At 45.9% G+C, this 18612-nt stretch overlaps 1 protein-coding gene across 3 annotated transcripts in view; it reads left to right on the plus strand.

Annotated features, from left to right (window-relative positions):
- Positions 1 to 18612, plus strand: part of MCF2L2 (MCF.2 cell line derived transforming sequence-like 2) — a 243153-nt gene that overhangs the window by 126100 nt on the left and 98441 nt on the right. For all 3 annotated transcript variants that reach the window (XM_032298476.1, XM_032298477.1, XM_032298478.1), the window contains exons 11-14: positions 448 to 639; positions 3842 to 4033; positions 5803 to 5980; positions 12334 to 12434. In XM_032298476.1, the coding sequence (XP_032154367.1) occupies positions 448 to 639; positions 3842 to 4033; positions 5803 to 5980; positions 12334 to 12434 (663 nt within the window). The remainder of the gene's footprint in view (positions 1 to 447; positions 640 to 3841; positions 4034 to 5802; positions 5981 to 12333; positions 12435 to 18612) is intronic.

Consider the following 18612-nt stretch of genomic DNA (forward strand, 5'->3'; position numbering starts at 1 on the left):
CTCCTCAAAGACAGGTGTGAGTCCCCCTTCTTGTTCCTTTAGTTAATAGTGCTATTCAGAATCTCTTATGATGTGCACTCTATGCTTCTCTGCCCTAGAGTTTATTGCAATTGTAATAATTTAATAATTTGTATGATTTAGTTAATATCTGAATTCTCCATTAATCTGACAGTGTTTGACTTGTTAACACTGCATCCTCAGTGTCTAGCCCAGAACTCAGCAGGTATTTGAGTGAATGACTGCTGTTGTTGAGAGTGTGGACAGCTCTGGGCCAGGCTCAGCTTCCTGGGCCCGGAACCATTCCGAGCTTTCTGAGGTTCTCCAGCCTTCGTCCTGCGTCAGCACCTCCCCCATCTCCCTCCAGGCTTGGGGCGTAGGGTACCAGGGAGCTGTCAGCCTCACGATGCCCTGACTTCTGATGCCTGGCTGCGGATGTTCACTTTGCAGGAGCCCCTGGAAAAGGCCCAGCTGCTGGCACTGGTTGGGGACCAGCTCATGCAAAGCCACCATGATGCAGCAGACACCATCAGGCCCCGGTGCGTGGAGCTCAGGCACCTCTGTGACAATTTCATCAATGAAAACAAGAAACAACGGGACGTTTTCGGAAAGTCCTTGGAGTTGCACAGACAGCTGGACAAGGTGAGCAGAGCACAGCCAAGAACATGACGTCTGCAAGATTTTCTGCTTGCCCTCCCTTCCTTACGTGACTGCCGACAGGTTCAAGTTCAAGGGGCATGCAAACCTGTGCAGATCCTAGGCTGTAGAGCTATTGAAGGTCAAAAGTGCCCTGGCCATGCCACCACATCCCATTAGCATGAACTAAAGCCCGTGTCTAACTGTGTGGAGCCAGGCTTAGTGTGTTTTGGCCTGGCTCTGTGGGAACCCTTCTTGATTTCCTTTCAGGTGTACAGAGAACCAAGCACTATACTTGCAGAGTGCTTCCCTCATAGAAAGGCAAGGGTTTTGACTCTCTTTGGAGAAGCTTACGCCATAATGGCCATCTCATAATCCCTACATTTATTGAGCACCTGCTGTCTTCCTGTCAGGAACCTAATTATGTCATCTATTTATAATCCTCAAGACGCCCTCTGAGGAAAGTGTTAATGGCCTCATTGTGCAGAGGCAGAAGTTGATGCTCTGCTGGGTCTGGGGGTTTAGCACACGGGAATCGCCTAGCAAGCTGTTACGTGGCAGATTCCCTCATGGACTGCCCTGGAGACTCGGCGTCAGTAGGTCTGGAATACCAGGAACTGGTAATTTAGTTAAGTGCCCAAGTGATTTTGGTGCAGGTGGTGCAGGGATGACACCAGGAAACCTTGGGATAAGTGACTGCCCCAGACCACACATGGTGCAAGCAGGGGAAGGCAGAATTGAAGTCAGGCCTGCCAGATGCCACACACAGGCTTCACAGGATAGACGGCAAGGCCGCAGGCACGGGGCCTCGCGGGGGCAGGGGTGTGCAGACACAGGTGCCTGTTGGAGGTGACCTCTAGGGTGTGTTCCCAGTCAGCAGGAGCCCTGTTTCTGGAGCCTTCTCCGTCAGCTGTTCCCAGCCAGCATGTGGCTGATGGCAGTGAGTCAGCGTGCTCCATCCCCACAGCTGCTCCTCTCACACGGCAAGAGGCACCCACCCGGGCTGCTTACCTCATCCCATGGCAAAAGGGATTTTAGTATCAATGAAATCCAGTTGTTCCAGAAGCAAGTGGCTCCGAGGGGCTGGTGCGCAGCCAGCTGTGCGTGCTGAGCTCCCTGCGGAATCAGCTGCTGCTTTCCCAACTCCATTTCTGCTCCAGAGATAACAAGCCTGGGGTGTGTGTGCGTGAGAGAGAGGGGGGAAGAGAGAAAGCAAGTAGCTATATTAACTCTACAGAAGCCCCCAGCCTATTGTTTTTTGCAGATCTAAACATGATATGTAAAGAGGTTTTCACAGCATACCTCAAAGCATGAATACATGTTACTGTGGAAATCCAAAAATACAGGAAGAAAAAGGTTACTCATGGGCTCATACATTATCCCACTACCCCACATCCCTATATAACGGTAGCTATTACTTTTGAAATCTCTTTATTACTATTTATTATTCTAAATGTAGTACATATTCACTGTAAATAATCTGGGAAAACAATAAGATAAACATTTAAGTGGCCTATCGTATTTATCTTAAATTGCCTATCATAAATATTTAACTTAACTAAATGTAAGTTGTATATTTATTTTAAATATAATACTCTTTCCCACTTAGATAACTGCTTTGAAGTGTTCCATTTCGATCTTTTTTCTCGGGATAGTGATATTGCTTTTCAGGTCACATGAGATGCAGATGTGCTGGTGCTGGGAGCTTCTTTTCACATCACTCTTCAAGTGGCAAAAGGGTCCCTGTCTTTCTGTTCACGTGTCTCAGTGGAGTTCAAAAGAGCAACGAACATGAGTCTTTTTTATAAATTGAATAATTAGAATTCATCACCTATCTGATGTCCTCCCAGCGTCCAGAAACTTTGAATATTGCTGTGCTGACCTACAAAGCTTTGCATTCTTGCTTCCTTCAGAAAGACAAACACCAGTAAATGCAAATAGGCATCACCTGGGAATCCAGAGAGGAAAGTTGTGTTTTTGTTAAAGAGACACTCCCTAATCCCAGGAAATGTTAGGGCCAAGTCTAATGTCTCATTAATCACCTTGTGTTCTGGTAACCAATTAGGATGCAAGACAAGTGTCCTAGCAGGTAAACCCGAAAAGCCGTTCATTACCTTGCTCTGTGGTTGGACCAGCCTAAGGGATATTTAGCTATAAGGCTGGGCAGTGCGGGGCCTTACACCTGTAATCCCAGCACTTTGGGAGTCCGAGGTGGGAGGATTGCTTGAGCCCAAGAGTTCGAGACCAGCCTGGGCAACATGGCTAAAACCTGTCAAAAGAAAGAAAAGGGCCGGGAGCGGTGGCTCAGGCCTGTAATCCCAGCACTTTGGGAGGCCGAGGCGGGTGGATCACGAGGTCAAGAGATCGAGACCATCCTGGTCAACATGGTGAAACCCCATCTCTACTAAAAATACAAAACATTAGCTGGGCATGGTCGCGTGTGCCTGTAGTCCCAGCTACTCAGGAGGCTGAGGCAGGAGAATTGCCTGAACCCAGGAGGCGGAGGTTGCGGTGAGCCGAGATCGCGCCATTGCGCTCCAGCCTGGGTAACAAGAGTGAAACTCCGTCTCAAAAAAAAAAAAGAAAGAAAAGAAAACCTGTCAAAAGAAAGGAAAGGAAAGAGAGAGACGGAAAGAGAGAGAAAGAAAGAGAGAAAGAGAAAAGGAAGGAGAAAAAGAGAAAGGAGAGAAAGAGAGAGAGAAAGAGAAAGGAAGGAAGGAAAAGAAAAGAAAGATTAGCCTGGTGTGGTGGCATGCATCTGCAGCCCTAGCTACTTGGGAGGCTAAGGTGGGAGGATCACCTGAGGCTGGGAGGGACCTCTCCAGGCTGCAGTAAGCCGTGATCACACTGCTGCACTCCAGCCTGGGTGACAGAGTGAGACCTTGCCTCAAATTAAATATATATTTAGCTGTCTCCTCCTGGAGATGTAGCAACTACTGTCAGTGGAAGAGATAAGAATGTTGTATGACTCATTTTGCTGACCAGGTGCCTTCCCTGATAAGTGAACAGGTGTAAATTGGTTTGGGCTTGTCCACCTCATAGTATAAGTTACTGCGGTTAGACCCCTTACACTTTACGCCGTCCCATGACAATTTCCCATTGTCTCGGAATCCTTGTAGGCATCTTACAAGCTCAGACACGCGGAGAATGATGGCGGCTCTGAGCTGTGGTCAGGCTAAGCACACAGGGCGCTGTTTCTTTCCTAAAGGTCAGTCAATGGTGTGAGGCAGGAATCTACCTGTTGGCTTCCCAAGCTGTAGACAAGTGCCAGTCTCGAGAGGGGGTTGACGTCGCCTTGAACGACATTGCGACGTTCCTGGGCACAGCCAAGGAGGACCCGTTGCTCAGCCCCAAGGAGTTTTACGACGAGTTTGAATTGCTGCTCACCCTCGATGCAAAGGTAATGCTTCTGGGCCGATTCTGTAGTTGGGGAACAGAAGGGGAGGGAGGCACTGTACCTTCTTCCTGATAAAGTGCATGCAGGGTGTCCTGACCGGGCGGTATCGCGTGGGCGAACTGGTTCCGAAGCCCTCCCATGGCCTCGGCCTCCCGGCCTGAACGTCCTGGCACACTGACCCTTCGTCTGCCTAAATCAGTCATTTCTCTGTTAATGCTTATGAGCATTCCTGATTTACCGCGCGCCGTGCTGCGTGCCAGGCTACCACGGTGAGCAGAAACAGGCGCGCTTCCAACCCTCACTGAGCTTGCAGTTTCGTGGGAGAGGCTGACGTGAACACAATAATCAGACAAAAATGTGTTACAAGCTGTAAGTGCTGTCAAGGAGGGATTAGGGTCAGGCATGTGGCAGAGGAACTTGGCCTGGACTGGGGTCAGAGAAGGCTCTCAGGAAGGGTCACTTCAGCTAAAGCCTGGAGAACGAGAAGACGCGAGAGCCTTTCCAGACAGGAGGAGCAGCCCGTGCAAAGAGTCCAGGCCGGAGGGAGCCTGGCACGGTGCAACGGAAGTGTGTTTGGGGAGAGGTCAGAGAGAGGCAGGCAAGGTGGGCTTTGTGGGCCACAGGAAAGAGTTTGGATTTAAGCAGGGGAATAAGTTGATTGGATTTGCGTTTGCGAAGTGCATTCTTCCATGAAGCCAGCAGGGTTGGCCATAGGTCACCTTCCTCTGAGAGCCTCATCGCCTGGTCTGTACTTCTGGTTTAGGAGCTTCTTGTAGCTAGCTTCCTGGGCAGAGGGCAGGGGAGAGAGGATGCCGTGGAGGAGCAGGCTGCCCCAGGGAGGGTCCAGCCTGTCTTAACTGTTGATGTCATTCTGGGGAATGCTCTGAAGTCCACCCATGGACTCAGGCCAAGAGGCTTTGATCTATCTAACATGACGTAAACCGCACTGTATTCTAATTGTTTGTTTATTTATTTCTATTTTTATTTTCTAGACAGAGTCTTGCTCTGTCACCCAGGCTGGAGTGCAGTGGCACAATCTCAGCTCACTGCAACCTCCGCCTCCTGAGTTCAAGCTATTCTCCTGTCTCAGCTTCCCGAGTACCCGGGATTACAGGCGCCCGACACCACACTTGGCTAATTTTGTGTTTTTTTTTTTTTTTTTTTGAAGATGGAGTTTGGCTTTCTTTACCCAGGCGGGGGTGGAAGGGAGCGGTCTCGGCTCCCCGCAACCTCCGCCTCCTGGGTTCAGGCAATTCTCCTGCCTCAGCCTCCTGAGTAGCTGGGATTACAGGCACACGCCACCATGCCCAGCTAATTTTTTGTATTTTTAGTAGAGACGGGGTTTCACCATGTTGACCAGGATGGTCTCGATCTCTTGACCTCGTGATCCACCCGCCTCAGCCTCTCAAAGTGCTGGGATTACAGGCGTGAGCCACCATGCCCGGCCAATTTTGTGTTTTTAGTAGAGATGGGGTTTCACCGAGTTGACCAGGCTGGTCTTGAAGTCCTGTGCCAGGCTGTTCCAGGCACTGGAGACGCCATAGTGAAAGGATGCATTGCCCTTGAGGGTCTCAAGTAGGAGAGGCTGATCCTTAGAAGCACAGTTCTGAAGCATGGCAGGGCACATCTTGCATAATGATGCCTAGAGGGGAGGTCACCTGAGGGAGATAGGGCCGTGGGGAGTAGGGGAAGGTTCGAGAAAGGAAATGCTTTGTGTCCTCAGGCTGTATGCAGAGGGACACTTTCCTCATGATCTGCTTTCGTTACTGCAGGCCAAAGCCCAGCAAGTCCTGCAGAGGCTGGGTGATGTGCAGGAAATATTTCACAAGAGGCAAGTGGGTCTGATGAAACTGGCAGCCAAACAGACTCGTCCAGTGCAACCTGTGGCCCCACATCCCGAGTCGTCACCAAAATGGGTGTCATCCAAAACCAGCCAGCCCCCCACCTCAGGTACGTTATTTCAGGAAAAGCAGCTTTGTGGCTTCTGTGTTTCATCCGCACCATGAGGACTGAGACTGGTTGTCTATGATGGATAATGGTCGCTGTTTTAACAGACACTATTAAAACAGACAGACAGGGCATAGTGCAGACATAGATGACATGAACACTTAGATAGCCCCACATGCCTGGATGCAGGGAGAAACACACAATCTACTGAAGGAAGAGCAAAAATGCATCGTAGGCCGGGCTCGGTGGCTCACGTCTGAATCTCAGCACTTTGGGAGGCTAAGGTGGGCGGATCACCTGAGGTCAGGAGTTTGAGACCAACCTGGTCAACATCATGAAACCCCGTCTCTACTAAAAATACAAAAATTAGCCTGGCGTGGTGGCGGACACCTGTAATCCCAGCTACTTGGGAGGCTGAGGCAGAATTGCTGAACCTGAGGCAGAGTTCACAGTGAGCCGAGATCGCAATGCTGCACTCCATCCAACCTGGGCAACAGAGTGAGACTCTGTCTCAAAAAGCAAATAAAACAAAATAAAAATGCTTCATAATAATAACAACATAGTAATAACAGCCTAAAATAGACCTCATTTAGGACCTTTAGAAGGCCCGCATTTTATTAGCAATGGAGTAGTAAAATTGGTTGAGAAGATTTTAAAAAATAGGTAAGTTCTTACGCTCGTCCCACAGGGCCTTGATTACCATAGCTTATTAGTTAGCCTTTAAGACCAGGTCATGTAATGTTCCAACATTGTTCTTTTTCAACATTGTTTTGGCTAAGTCCTTTTCATTTTTCCATGAATTTTAGAATCACTTTTCAATTTCTGCTGGGATTATGATAGGAATTATACTGACTACGAGCCAATTTGGAGAGAACTATTATCTTACAAATACTGAGTTTTCCAGTTCATGAATAGGTTAGAACTTGTTATTTAGGCCATCTTTAATTTCTCTCAACAATGCAGTAGTTTTGAGTTCAAAGGCCTTAGGCATTTCACATTTTTTAACCCTATAATGAATGGAATTGACCATATATAATTAAGAATAGGAATAGATTTCTATGTAGAAATATGTGAATAGGGATGCTTTTATTTTTTCTGTTTCGATCTCTATACTTTTTTTTTGGCCATATTAGAATGACTGGGCCCTCCGCTACAATGTCAACTAGAAATGCTGAGAGCAGACATCCTTGTCTTTTCCCAATGTTAGGGAAAGAGTTCACATTTCACCTTTAAGTATGATGTTAGCTATAGGTTTTTCACAGATGTCTTTTATCGGATTGAGGAAATTCTCTTCTATTTCTATGTTTTTGAGAGTTTTTATTGTAAACGATTATTGACTTTTTCAAATGTTTATTTGGTCCACGTATGGAGATTCTGATATGGTTTTTCTTCTCTGTTTGTTAATATGGTAAATTACAATGTTTGTTTTCAAATGTTAAAACAACTTTACATTCTTGGAATAACTGGCCTCGGGCAGGATGTACATGTCATTTGTTGTGTTGTGTATTGTGAAGCTCTGTCATTAAGCAAATACATATTCATGTTTTATGTCTTTTATATATATTAGCCGTTTTAGGTTTTTATGTCTTTCATATATATTAGACCTTTTATAATTATGAAATGTCTCTCCTTTCCTCTTTACCTCTAGAAATACTCTTAAAGTCTATTTTGTCTGATATTGTCACAGCCATTCCAGTTTTCTCACGCTTAGTGTTTGTACGATATATTTTTTTCATTCTTCTGTCTTTGCATTTAAAGTATATTTGTTGTGGGCCTTACCTTTTTATACATTGTTACCTCTGCCCTGTAGTTGGAGTGATAAGATTTTTATGTTTATAGCCTACATAATTATAGATATAGTTGGATTTCGAGCTCCTGTGTTGATTTCCTATATGTCTCATGTGCTTTTTATTCCTCGTTTCCTCCTTTCCTGCCCTTTGGGTTAGTAAATTTTTTTTTTTTTTCTTCTTTCTGAGATGGAGTTTCGCTCTTGTTACCCAGGCTGGAGTGCAATGGCATGATCTCGGCTCACCGCAACCTCGGCCTCCCGGGTTCAGGCAATTCTCCTGCCTCAGCCTCCCAAGTAGCTGGGGTTACAGACACGCGCCACCATGCCCAGCTAATGTTTTGTATTTTTAGTAGAGATGGGGTTTCACCATGTTGACCAGGATGGTCTCGACCTCTTGACCTCGTGATCCCCCCGCCTCGGCCTCCCAAAGTGCTGGGATTACAGGCGTGAGTCACCACGCCCGGCAGTAAATATTTTTTAACATTTTGTTTTAATTTCTCTGTTGGCTTGTTGTCATATCTCTTTGCATTGTTTTTCACCCGGACTAGGGATTATCATCTGCATCCTGAACTCGTCATGATCTGTTGAGATAGTTTCATACCACTCTATGCAAAATACAGGAAATTTACAACGTTGTACTTCCGTACGCTCTCCATCCATCCTCTGTGCTACTCTTATCATAAGTCTTACATCTATATATGTTAAACCCCCACTATGGCATTACAATTTTTGCTTTAAATAGTCATTTATCAAATTAAGAGAAATACGTGTGCGTGTGTGTGTGTGTGTGTGTGTGTGTGTGTGTGTGTGTACATACCCCCTTATTCACCATTTCTGGGGTTCTTCATTATTATAGATTTGAGTTAATACCTTGTGTCATTTCTCTTCAGAATAAAGAGCTTCTGTTAGTATTTATTGTCAGGGAGTCTATTAGTAACAAATTTTTTTTGTCTTTATTTTTTCCTTTTTGTGGACAACGGTGTCTCGCTATATTGCCCAGGCAGGTTTTGAACTCCTGGGCTCAAGCTACTCTCCCGCCTCTGCCTCCCTATGAGCTAGAATTACAGTTGTGAGCCACCATGCCTGGCCTGTTAGCAATACATTCTTTCATATTTTGCTTATCGGGAAATTCTGGGGTGTTTTGGTAGTTCTCCACTGAGTACAATTTACAGTTCCTTGTCTTCTGTCATGTATCCTAGAATCCTTAGAATGAAGCCTTGATAACATTTAGTGTATTTCTTTCCTGAACTTTTGTCTGCAAACACACACACACATCCACATACACACTGTAACACACGTGCATACATATACCACAGACACACCCAAACATGCACAGAGACATCCTCCTTAGGTGGTTGGAAACAGAGCTTGGTTCTCTTGACCTTTCACCTCTCCTGAAGCTCAACTATGTTCACGGCTGTGACTTGGCCTGGGTCATTGTTTCAAGGCACATATGTTTGTTTCAAGTAAATACAGCAGGGATTATAGATTCGTTTCTCAGCTTTTCAAATACAAGATTTCATAACAGATAATACTCCGTCCCGGAATAAACAGGTCTTCGTCAAGTCTGAACGGGTTGTCAGTGACCTAGGTCGGACAACTAGGTTGTTCAGCAGAACAATCCTGCGCCTTTGTGTTTGGCGAGTATCTACTGAGTGTGGACTCCAGCAAGCCACTAAAAGAATTTTCAGACATTTCTATCTGATTCCTTAGTAACTGAGTCTGTGCCAAGATAAGCAATGGTATTTCACAGTGTAAAGAAAGAAGATGGGCGGAGGGGCTTAGGAGCTGGAATGTCAGCTCCGACGCTTGTTAGCTGGATGCCTTGGCTACAACGTTTAACACTTCTGACGTTCATAAGGAATGTGAAAAAACTTTTTAATGCCATGTGGCTATAATAACAGCTAAAATGTGTTATGCATTGTATATGATCTACATTCTTCACATCTTAACTCATTCAAGCCTCGTAACAGCCCTTTACTGTGGGATTTCTCATTTTTCCCTGCTTTCCAGATGAAGAGGGTAAGGCACAGAGCTGACTGTAGTCATGTGTGGCTCGTGCATGGAAGAACAAGGTTTGAGCCCTGGCCGTGTGGCGTGTATGCCCCTGCCTTTCACTCCTTCACTCTACTTACAGTGTCAAGGGCAGGCGCTTCTCAGTCATGGCATCACTGGCCATAGTGCATGCATTTCTAACATCAAGTTACTATGCCTGGAATCACGTACTTTACAGGGGTTCCACAGAGAGGGAGGAGCCCAAAGGATTGACTATTATGACACAGCAGCATTCATGGTCATATATATAACCTGGGGTGACAGTGTACTTTTCTACAATTTTTTTTTTAGATGAAATTTTGCTCTTTTTGCCCAGGCAGGAGTCCAGTGGCTTGATCTGAGCTCCTTGCAACCTCCAGCTCCCTAGTTCAAGCAATTCTGCTGCCTCAGTCTCCCAAGTAGCTGGAATTACAGGCACCCGCCACCACACCCAGCTAATTTCTGTATTTTTGGTAGAGACGGGGTTTCACCATGTTGGCCAGGTTGGTGTTGAACTCCTGACCTCAGGGGATCCACCTGCCTTGGCCTCCCAAAGTGCTGGGATTACAGGTGTGAGCCACCGCGCTTGACCTTTTCTACAATTTTCAACATAACATCTATGAAAAACCCATAGAAAGCCCAAGCTGCTTCCAGTTGGCTCACAGAATGCGAGGGTTGGGAGTGGCCTCTGGAGTTCAGGTGGTCAACCTCCAGCAAGTCTACCGTATCTAACAACCAGGGTGATATCTTGATGGCATTCGATGAGTGGCATTTTGGCCTTGGGACCTAGAAATCCTCAAATCCTGGGATTAACCACGTCTCCTGTGAGTTTCCCAAGGGAACAGCATATGCAAGGGTGGTGACAGTAACAAATAAGAACTCAAAGTACCGCTTATCTGTTAGCCTTGTGGCTGTCACCCTCAATGCTTGGCAACGCCGGTAAGGTAGGCTAAGAAACCTCGAGGCCTAACAAGGGCTTTTCCTCTTCAAGTCCCACTTTTACTACCAAATGGCCATAGAGCTTGAGAAAAGATGTTTCCCAGGTGTCTGGGCCCTCGTGGGGAGGGGAGAAGGGAGATAGAGTGACCGAGAGAAAGGAGCAAGGGCAAGACAGCCCAATCTCTTCCCGACTCAGCCAACGGATTCTCACTCATAGTCCTCTCATCCCCTGGTAAGCATGGGTCCATCAGTAATGGAATCCAACAGTGATGCCGTCAGATTAGCTGCAACAGCTTCTGGCTAGGGCAGGCATGGCCATCCCCTTACAATATGATCATAGTATGATTGTGTGTGTAAACAGAGGGAGAGCATTTGAAAGAAGACTGTAAGGAAATATACCAAGTGATTATGCTTCAGTGCTAAGATTTTAGTGTTTTTCAGATTTTCTGTATTAAGCACAAATTATTACCTTTATAATGGAAAATATCTTCAATACAATGTGGTACCTAGAATTGAGGCTTCAAACCAAGAACAACATCAAGTGCCAAATTATGCTGTACATGTGATGTGTGCCAAAGCAGCGGTACATAAGAGAATCCATAACGTGTGTCGTGGGGAGGACTTCATGAGGAGAGTGCCCTTTTTTGTGTTTGTTTGAGATGTAGTCTTGCCCTGTCGCCCAGGCTGGAGTGCGGTGGTGTGATATCGGCTCACTGCAACCTCCGCCTCCCAGGTTCAAGCCATTCTCCTGCCTCAGCCTCCCAAGTAGGTGGGATTACAGGAACGTGCCACTGTGCCCAGCTAATTTTTGTATTTTTCGTAGAGATGGGGTTTCACCATGTTATCCAGGCTGGTCTCGAACTCCAGACCTGCCTCAGCTTCCCAAAGTGCTGGGATTATAGGTGTGAGCCACCAAGCCTGGCTGAAAGTAGCCTCTTAGCTGGGCCTTAAAAATGGGAATGATGGGGGGCCGGGCACGGTGGCTCAAGCCTGTAATCCCAGCACTTTGGGAGGCCGAGGCGGGTGGATCACGAGGTCAAGAGATCGAGACCATCCTGGTCAACACGGTGAAACCCCGTCTCTCCTAAAAATACAAAAAATTAGCTGGGCATGGTGGCGCGTGCCTGTAATCCCAGCTACTCAGGAGGCTGAGACAGGAGAATTGCCTGAACCCAGGAGGCGGAGGTTGCGGTGAGCCGAGATCGCGCCATTGCACTCCAGCCTGGGTAACAAGAGCGAAACTCCGTCCCAAAAAAAAAAAAAAAAAAAAATGGGAATGATGAAAACTCTACTGCTCTTTACTACCACATTGCTATATTTGCTGATTTGTCGTAGTTTGATGTTTCATGTGGTGGTGGGTGTGACTTTTTTCTCTTCTGCTGAAATGTCAAGTCCCTGCAGTCAAGGATTCTGTTTCTTTTCTGGGTCTCTCCTTCACCTCCAGTTTCATCCACCACCTAGGAAACGAACGCAGCAGCTCAGCCAGGCTTGTTTTAGTTAACCACGTTGACATGGTCCAGCTAGTTGTCCAAGTCAGACAAAGTGAGTTATAATTTATAAGTCGAATAACCGAATTAATGGCAGGTTTTCTTAGTCCCTCTAGCTCCTCCCCTGAGAACGTCTGAGGAGCCTCATGCCGAGACTGAGTTGAACTCCTGGGGGAAGGAAGACCGTGAGGCTAACTCTGAAGTCAAGGTAAAATCATCTTTATTTTGCTTATAGAACTTTCTGACAAGAGAGAGGATTGCTGTCATAATTATCAATAAATCAACAAGTTGTGTTTCCTTAATGTGTATCTATTGTCACCTCCAGAAGGTGAGCCCATAAAGGCACATAGCACAGACTAATACTTTTAAGAACTGGGGTTTGTAGGTTTTGTTTCTTTTCTTCCTTTTTTTTTCTTCTTAATGGCAACTAGAAATGAAAGCTATTTGGTCATGTACGTAATTATCGGTAGGTACTGTTGTAGTAAAGGAAAAATCATTTTATTCATTTCTGTAATCTGACTTCATATTTAACATTGGTAGAACAGTGAATGGTTCATGTATAAAAAGAGCATGACAAAATTGCATAGAGCTGCACACACACGTGCACACACACACAAGTGTGTGGATAACTGGTGAACTCTGAGTGGGCTCTTTGGATTGTGCCAATGTCAGTTTCTTAGATGCAACATCGGAGGAGGTTGGGGAAAGGGAACATGAAACCTTCCATTTCTTTGCAACCTCATGTGACTTAATATAATTATTTCGAAATAGAAGTTTTAAAAAAAAGCATACGCTTTGGAGTCAGGCAGGTCTGGGTTTAAGTGACATGGCCTCTTTAAGCCTCAGCTTCTTGCTTGTGCAAATGGGTATGACAGCAGCTACCTCCTGAGAATACTTTGAGCATGAAATGAAAAATTTAAAATCGCTAAGCACTCATAAATTTTAAAGTAACATATGTTTAGAAACTGGAGTGTGATTAATTGTGAATTGTGAGTATATGCTGCTGCATAGCAACCCTCGAAAGGGCTTCCTTTCCCCAGCCTCACTGAAAATGAAACATTTGACTGGCCGAATGGTTCTGAAACCAGAGGCCATGGACTCAAATGAACTTCAGCCACATTTCTGATCCGTCATCAATCCCCAAAGTATCTGAATATAGAACCCTATGGGAAGGAACTCCACTGACCATCAGAGAGTCCGGAAGAAAGCAAGTTTTAGGCTTTTCTTCTTGGAGGTAGAAACAGCGTGAGAATGAGAGTTCTCAGCAGACTTTTCTTAGAGAGAAAGCTGCGTCCTTCTGCCAATTTGTTTAGTCATCCCGTATTCAGGGCAGATTAGGACGTGGCCACTGCTGTCCACAAATCCCTCGTGGCTGGAGGAATCGCGTCGTCATGTTTTCTCAAGTTAGGAAACTGTATGAAATTTCATACTGTCTTGATCAGCCACCTAAAAAAGTAAATAGCAACTTTTAAAAATAGATTCACCTGATTTAACACCCAGGAAGCTGTGGAACCATTAAGTACTATTAAAAGGGTTCCATTGTGGTCCTCTTCAAAAGTGGACATCAGCCTATCCATTTCTGCACCCTGGACTTCTGGGAGAATGCCATCTCTGAAGGTGAGGACTGTGTCGAGCTATCAGAGCCCATATTTGGCCCCTGAACTCATATGCTGTTGCCGTTAACTCACGGTGTGATTTGAACTCACTCCCTGTCTCGATGACCTACTTCGCCCATCTTCAGACAACATATTGATGACCTGCACACTGTGGAGATGCCACAGGAATTTAAGTATATGGAAGTTCTCATATAGAGGAATCCAAATTAGAGAGATGTATTTCCATAATTGTGAATAGTAAACAAGCGCTATTATTTGTTGTCAAAGGAAAAAACAGACGCATAGGAGCAGCGGTGGGGATAGAATCAGAGGCCTGCAGGCGTGGGAAGTGTTGAGTAGAACCCTAGTCACCCAGCTGTTGGGTTCTCCCTTCTTCTGCCAAGTCATTTATTTAATTCAGACCCCAAACCCATCCTGTAAAGATGCTGTCTCCCTCTGTATTTAGACAGCTCACCAGATAGTGTGATTACTGTTCAACACGTGTAAGTCCAGGCTAAAATAGTCCTTCTGTGCTTCAGCTGTTTTCTTCCTTATTGTTGATTTGTTTGTGTGTTTAATGAAAAGCTTCCCCACAACAGCATATGTGTTAACAGTCAAGGTGGTGGAGGAGGCAGAGTGGGAACAGAGGCTGGTCAGATTTCTGTTTAGAAAGACCAAGGCTTTGGGGGGAAATGTAAGCAGAATCCCTAAAGTCATGAACAACATGAGCAGAAACAAAGTGGATTTGTGCACAGAGTCCCCAAATCCTAGACTTAGGAATGTATTTAGGACCAATAAATGCAATTAATGTTTCACACACTGGGTATCATAACCAGGGGACGTGTTACTCCAAAATATGTAAGAAAACTAGTAAGAAAAAGGTAGGTTTGAAAAAAACGTTTAGATTCATGTCTGTGCGGATCATGGATTATTAAAAGGGGACCAGTCAATTGACTGGCATCAGCAGTCATCACTGCAGCTGTGTTTAGCTGCCACTGGTAATCCTGCCATCCTGGTAATTCCAGGATGAATTACCAGGAGGTGTAGAGCATGCCTCTGACTCCGGGTGTCTAACTCTGACATCCTTTTGACCTTAGCTCTAGCACTGAAAGATGAAATGACATCATAGCCAATCTAGTAGAGTGAATCATAATGTTGTGATAAATGCTATCCCTTTGCCCCTGAGAGTAAATACACAGAGAAAAAAATAGCAGTGAACCAAAACCATTTATAGTACAGTCACTGAGACTCACCACCTGCAGCTAAAATCATGACACGGCTTGATCCTGATCAGAGAAATCCTTTTCTTTTCTGGCGGGGTGATCCTTGCCATGCTGGTTCTGGGGAACTTGAGAAGCTAAACTTGGCAAGGCAGCTGAGAGTCTCCCAGGGCCATCTGGTGAGGGTGATGCTCTGCGCTCGGCTCATTGACGTCACCTGGGAAAGCCCTGCGGTGGAAGAGACTCGCGGTGGTTGTTGGCAATAGCGATATGACTATTTCCTGTTCTTCACTGGCTGGAAGCATGACTCACGGGAGGGAGCTGCTTTTCCCAGGCTGCCAACACCACACCTTTTTGTAAGCTGGAAAGAAGTCAGAGGCTGACAATTTCTTTTTCCTAAATGTGAACCTACAGAATTAACAAAGAGTTAACAGTGTTCCTTGGCACCTGTCAAAGTTATTTAAAGGAGCAGAAGCCTGTTCTGTGCTTGCAGAAGTTGAAAAATAAATAAATAAAGTATTGGCCGGGTGCAGTAGCTCACGTCTATAATCCCAGCACTCCGCAGGCCGAGGCGAGCGGATCACGATGTCAGGAGTTTGAGACCAGCCTGGCCAACAAAGTGATATCCCATCTCTACTAAAAATACAAAAATTAGCCAGGCATGGTGGAGGGTGCCTGTAATCCCAACTACTCGGGAGGCTGAGGCAGGAGAATCATTTGAACCTGGGAGGCGGAGGTTGTGGTGAGCTGAGATTGCGCCACTGCACTCCAGCCTGAGCAACAAAGCAAGACTCCATCTCAAAAAACTAAATAAATAAAGTAACAGAAGCCTTTTCAGGTTTCTAAGCAAAGAGGCTCCTAAATTAAAAAAAAAAAAAGTTTTGAATGCAGGGGCTGGAAGGGAGTGGGGAGGAGAGTGGAGACTCACCACCGCTGATGAAGGCCAGGCTCCGTCCGGGTGCTCTGTGTGCCCGGGTCCACCTCGAGTCCTCAGAACCTTGTGAGACGACGTTTTCCATTTGATCAACAGTACCGTGAGACTCAGAGGTTGAGTTTCCCCAAGGGTCATGCAACATGCAGATCCCAATTGGAGCTGGGATTTGAAACTAGCAGTTTACCAGTCTGGCAGCTTACGTAACTACCTAACTTACCTATCTGATTATTTATTTACACTCTTCTACCCTGAATGTCCTCTTCCACCAGATGGTGGTAAATCACATCAATTTCGTAGGTGGCTGGTTAAATGAGAGGTTTGTGTGGAAGGTACCCAGCACTGTGCCCGGCACCTAGCAGGTTCTTGGTGAATTTTGGCTCCTCATTTAATCCTGTGTTTATGGACAAAGTGGTCAGTGTGAAGGATGAAAGAAGGTCAGATTCAGGGCTTACATGGGATTATCCTAATGTTGAATATGTACCTTACTGCCAAATGATAACAGATCAGGGGCCAAATTCAGTTCCTGTCTTCTCTTTAACTCTGAATCCCAAAAGGTTTTATTAATATTTCTGAGAACTATAAACACATTTCAATGCTTGCCTTCTATGATATTTGAAGTGTTGTCAGTATCAGAGCTGATAGGAGATTCAGGGACTCCACCAAATCCTGGGGTAGCCCCCAGCCAAGCTCTCTGAAGTTTCCAAAACAAAGATTCTCATGGTTTCCTGTATACCACAGCTCTGAGAAGCTTATGAATTATGCAGATTCCCAGGGCCCACCCTCTGAGATTCTAATTAGGGAGGTGTAGGGTCAGCTCCTGGAATCTGAATTTTTTTTTTTTTTTTTCCAGAGCCAGATTTTCACTCTTGTTACCCAGGCTGGAGTGCAATGGTGTGATCTCGGCTCACCACAACCTCCACCTCCCAGGTTCAGGCAATTCTCCTGCCTCAGCCTCCTGAGTAGCTGGGATTACAGGCACGCGCCAGCATGCCCAGCTAATGTTTTGTATTTTTAGTAGAGATGGGGTTTCACCATGTTGACCAGGATGGTCTCGATCTCTTGACCTCGTGATCCACCCGCCTCGGCCTCCCAAAGTGCTGGGATTACAGGTGTGAGCCACCGCGCCCGGCTGGAATCTGAATTTTTAACTTACATGTTTGGTGACAGAATGCAGGTGGCATAAAGATACCACTCTTTGTAACATTGTCCTAGAGGTTACATTTATGGGCCACGAGGACTTGGAATAAAGGAGAGCTCACTGAGTTGGATCCGGATGTCTCAGGCTAATATTGAGTCTAAAGTTTAGGGGAGTGAGGTGGTGATTACCTTAAGCGATGAGAATGTATTTTTGTTGAGGGAGCTGAATAAGATAAAAGAGAATAACATTAAAATCGTTGTTGGCCTTGCTCTTTCACCAATAAAAAATGACAACACTAAAATATTTGGTGGGTTCAACAGGGTACATGGCTAATTCGGCTCAACGTAATATACATTAAGGCAACTGCTCTGGCTTATATGAAAATGATTATATCATCAGACCTAAACTCAGGAAGCTTGAAACTTTCATGGGGGGAACAACTTATTTCCAATAATTAATAAAATGACGTTTCTACCATAAAAGGAATATATAGTGTGGTAGAGAGAGCAGTTCCTCACAAGGACATCAGGGATGGCTTTAAAGGAGGTGGCATTTGAATTCAACTCTAAAGAATAAATAGGACCGGGTGCAGTGGCTCATGCCTATAATCCCAGCACTTTGGGAGGCTGAGGCGGGCAAATCACGAGGTCAGGAGTTTGAGACCAGCCTGTCCAACATGGTGAAACCCCATCTCTTCTAAAAATACAAAAATTAGCTGGGCATGGTGGCAGGCACCCGTAATCCCAGCTACTTGGAGGCTGGAATGGGGAGGCTGAGGCAGGAGAATCGCTTGAACCCAGGAGGCAGAGGTTGCAGTGAGCCGAGATGGCGCCATGCTCCCCAGCCTCCGTGACAGAGCGAGACTTCATCTCAGAGGGAAGGTAGATGAGAGAGAGTTTACTGAGGCTTTGGTTGAGGAATGTTGACAGGAGGTAGGGCACCTGTGTATCAGGAAGCTGACTCTGAGACAGTGAAGAGCAGGTTAGGTGAAGGCAGGTGGGCTGACCAGCGTCACAGTCAGCTGAGACATCAGTGGCGAGAGCTTGCTAGTAGCCATGGCAAAAAGAGATGAGCAGAAATCATACTCATTGACTGAAATGTTCTCCCTAGAACACGACTGTCCGAGAAAATGCATAGAATGAAAGAATGAATCAAAGCAGGAAAGGTAGGGAGAGGGAGCGTGATAGCGAAGACACCTTCGAGACGCCTTCTTGGATTCCTCATGGGATGAATTTGTTGGCCCAGATAAAGTACTTAGGGGGAGCAGTAGAAAGGAAAGGCTTATGACAGCCGAGTCCAGGCTCGGGGGTCTCATAGACTGGTAAGACCACCCTGTACCCTCTGTCAGTGGGGCAAATGCTGCCCCAGGGGCTGCAGCCCTCCCACACCATTGACGCTAGGATAGTCCACCCACTGGCCTTGTAGCTGTGTGGCAATTATTTGTAAACTAGCTTTGGGAGCAAATTTGCTGGGACAGAGACTGGTCTAATAAAGTACTT

Source organism: Sapajus apella, unplaced genomic scaffold (genome assembly GCF_009761245.1).
Source record: "Sapajus apella isolate SASKATOON/1434 unplaced genomic scaffold, GSC_monkey_1.0 scaffold38, whole genome shotgun sequence".
In the NCBI taxonomy this organism is placed as follows: Eukaryota; Metazoa; Chordata; class Mammalia; order Primates; family Cebidae; genus Sapajus; species Sapajus apella.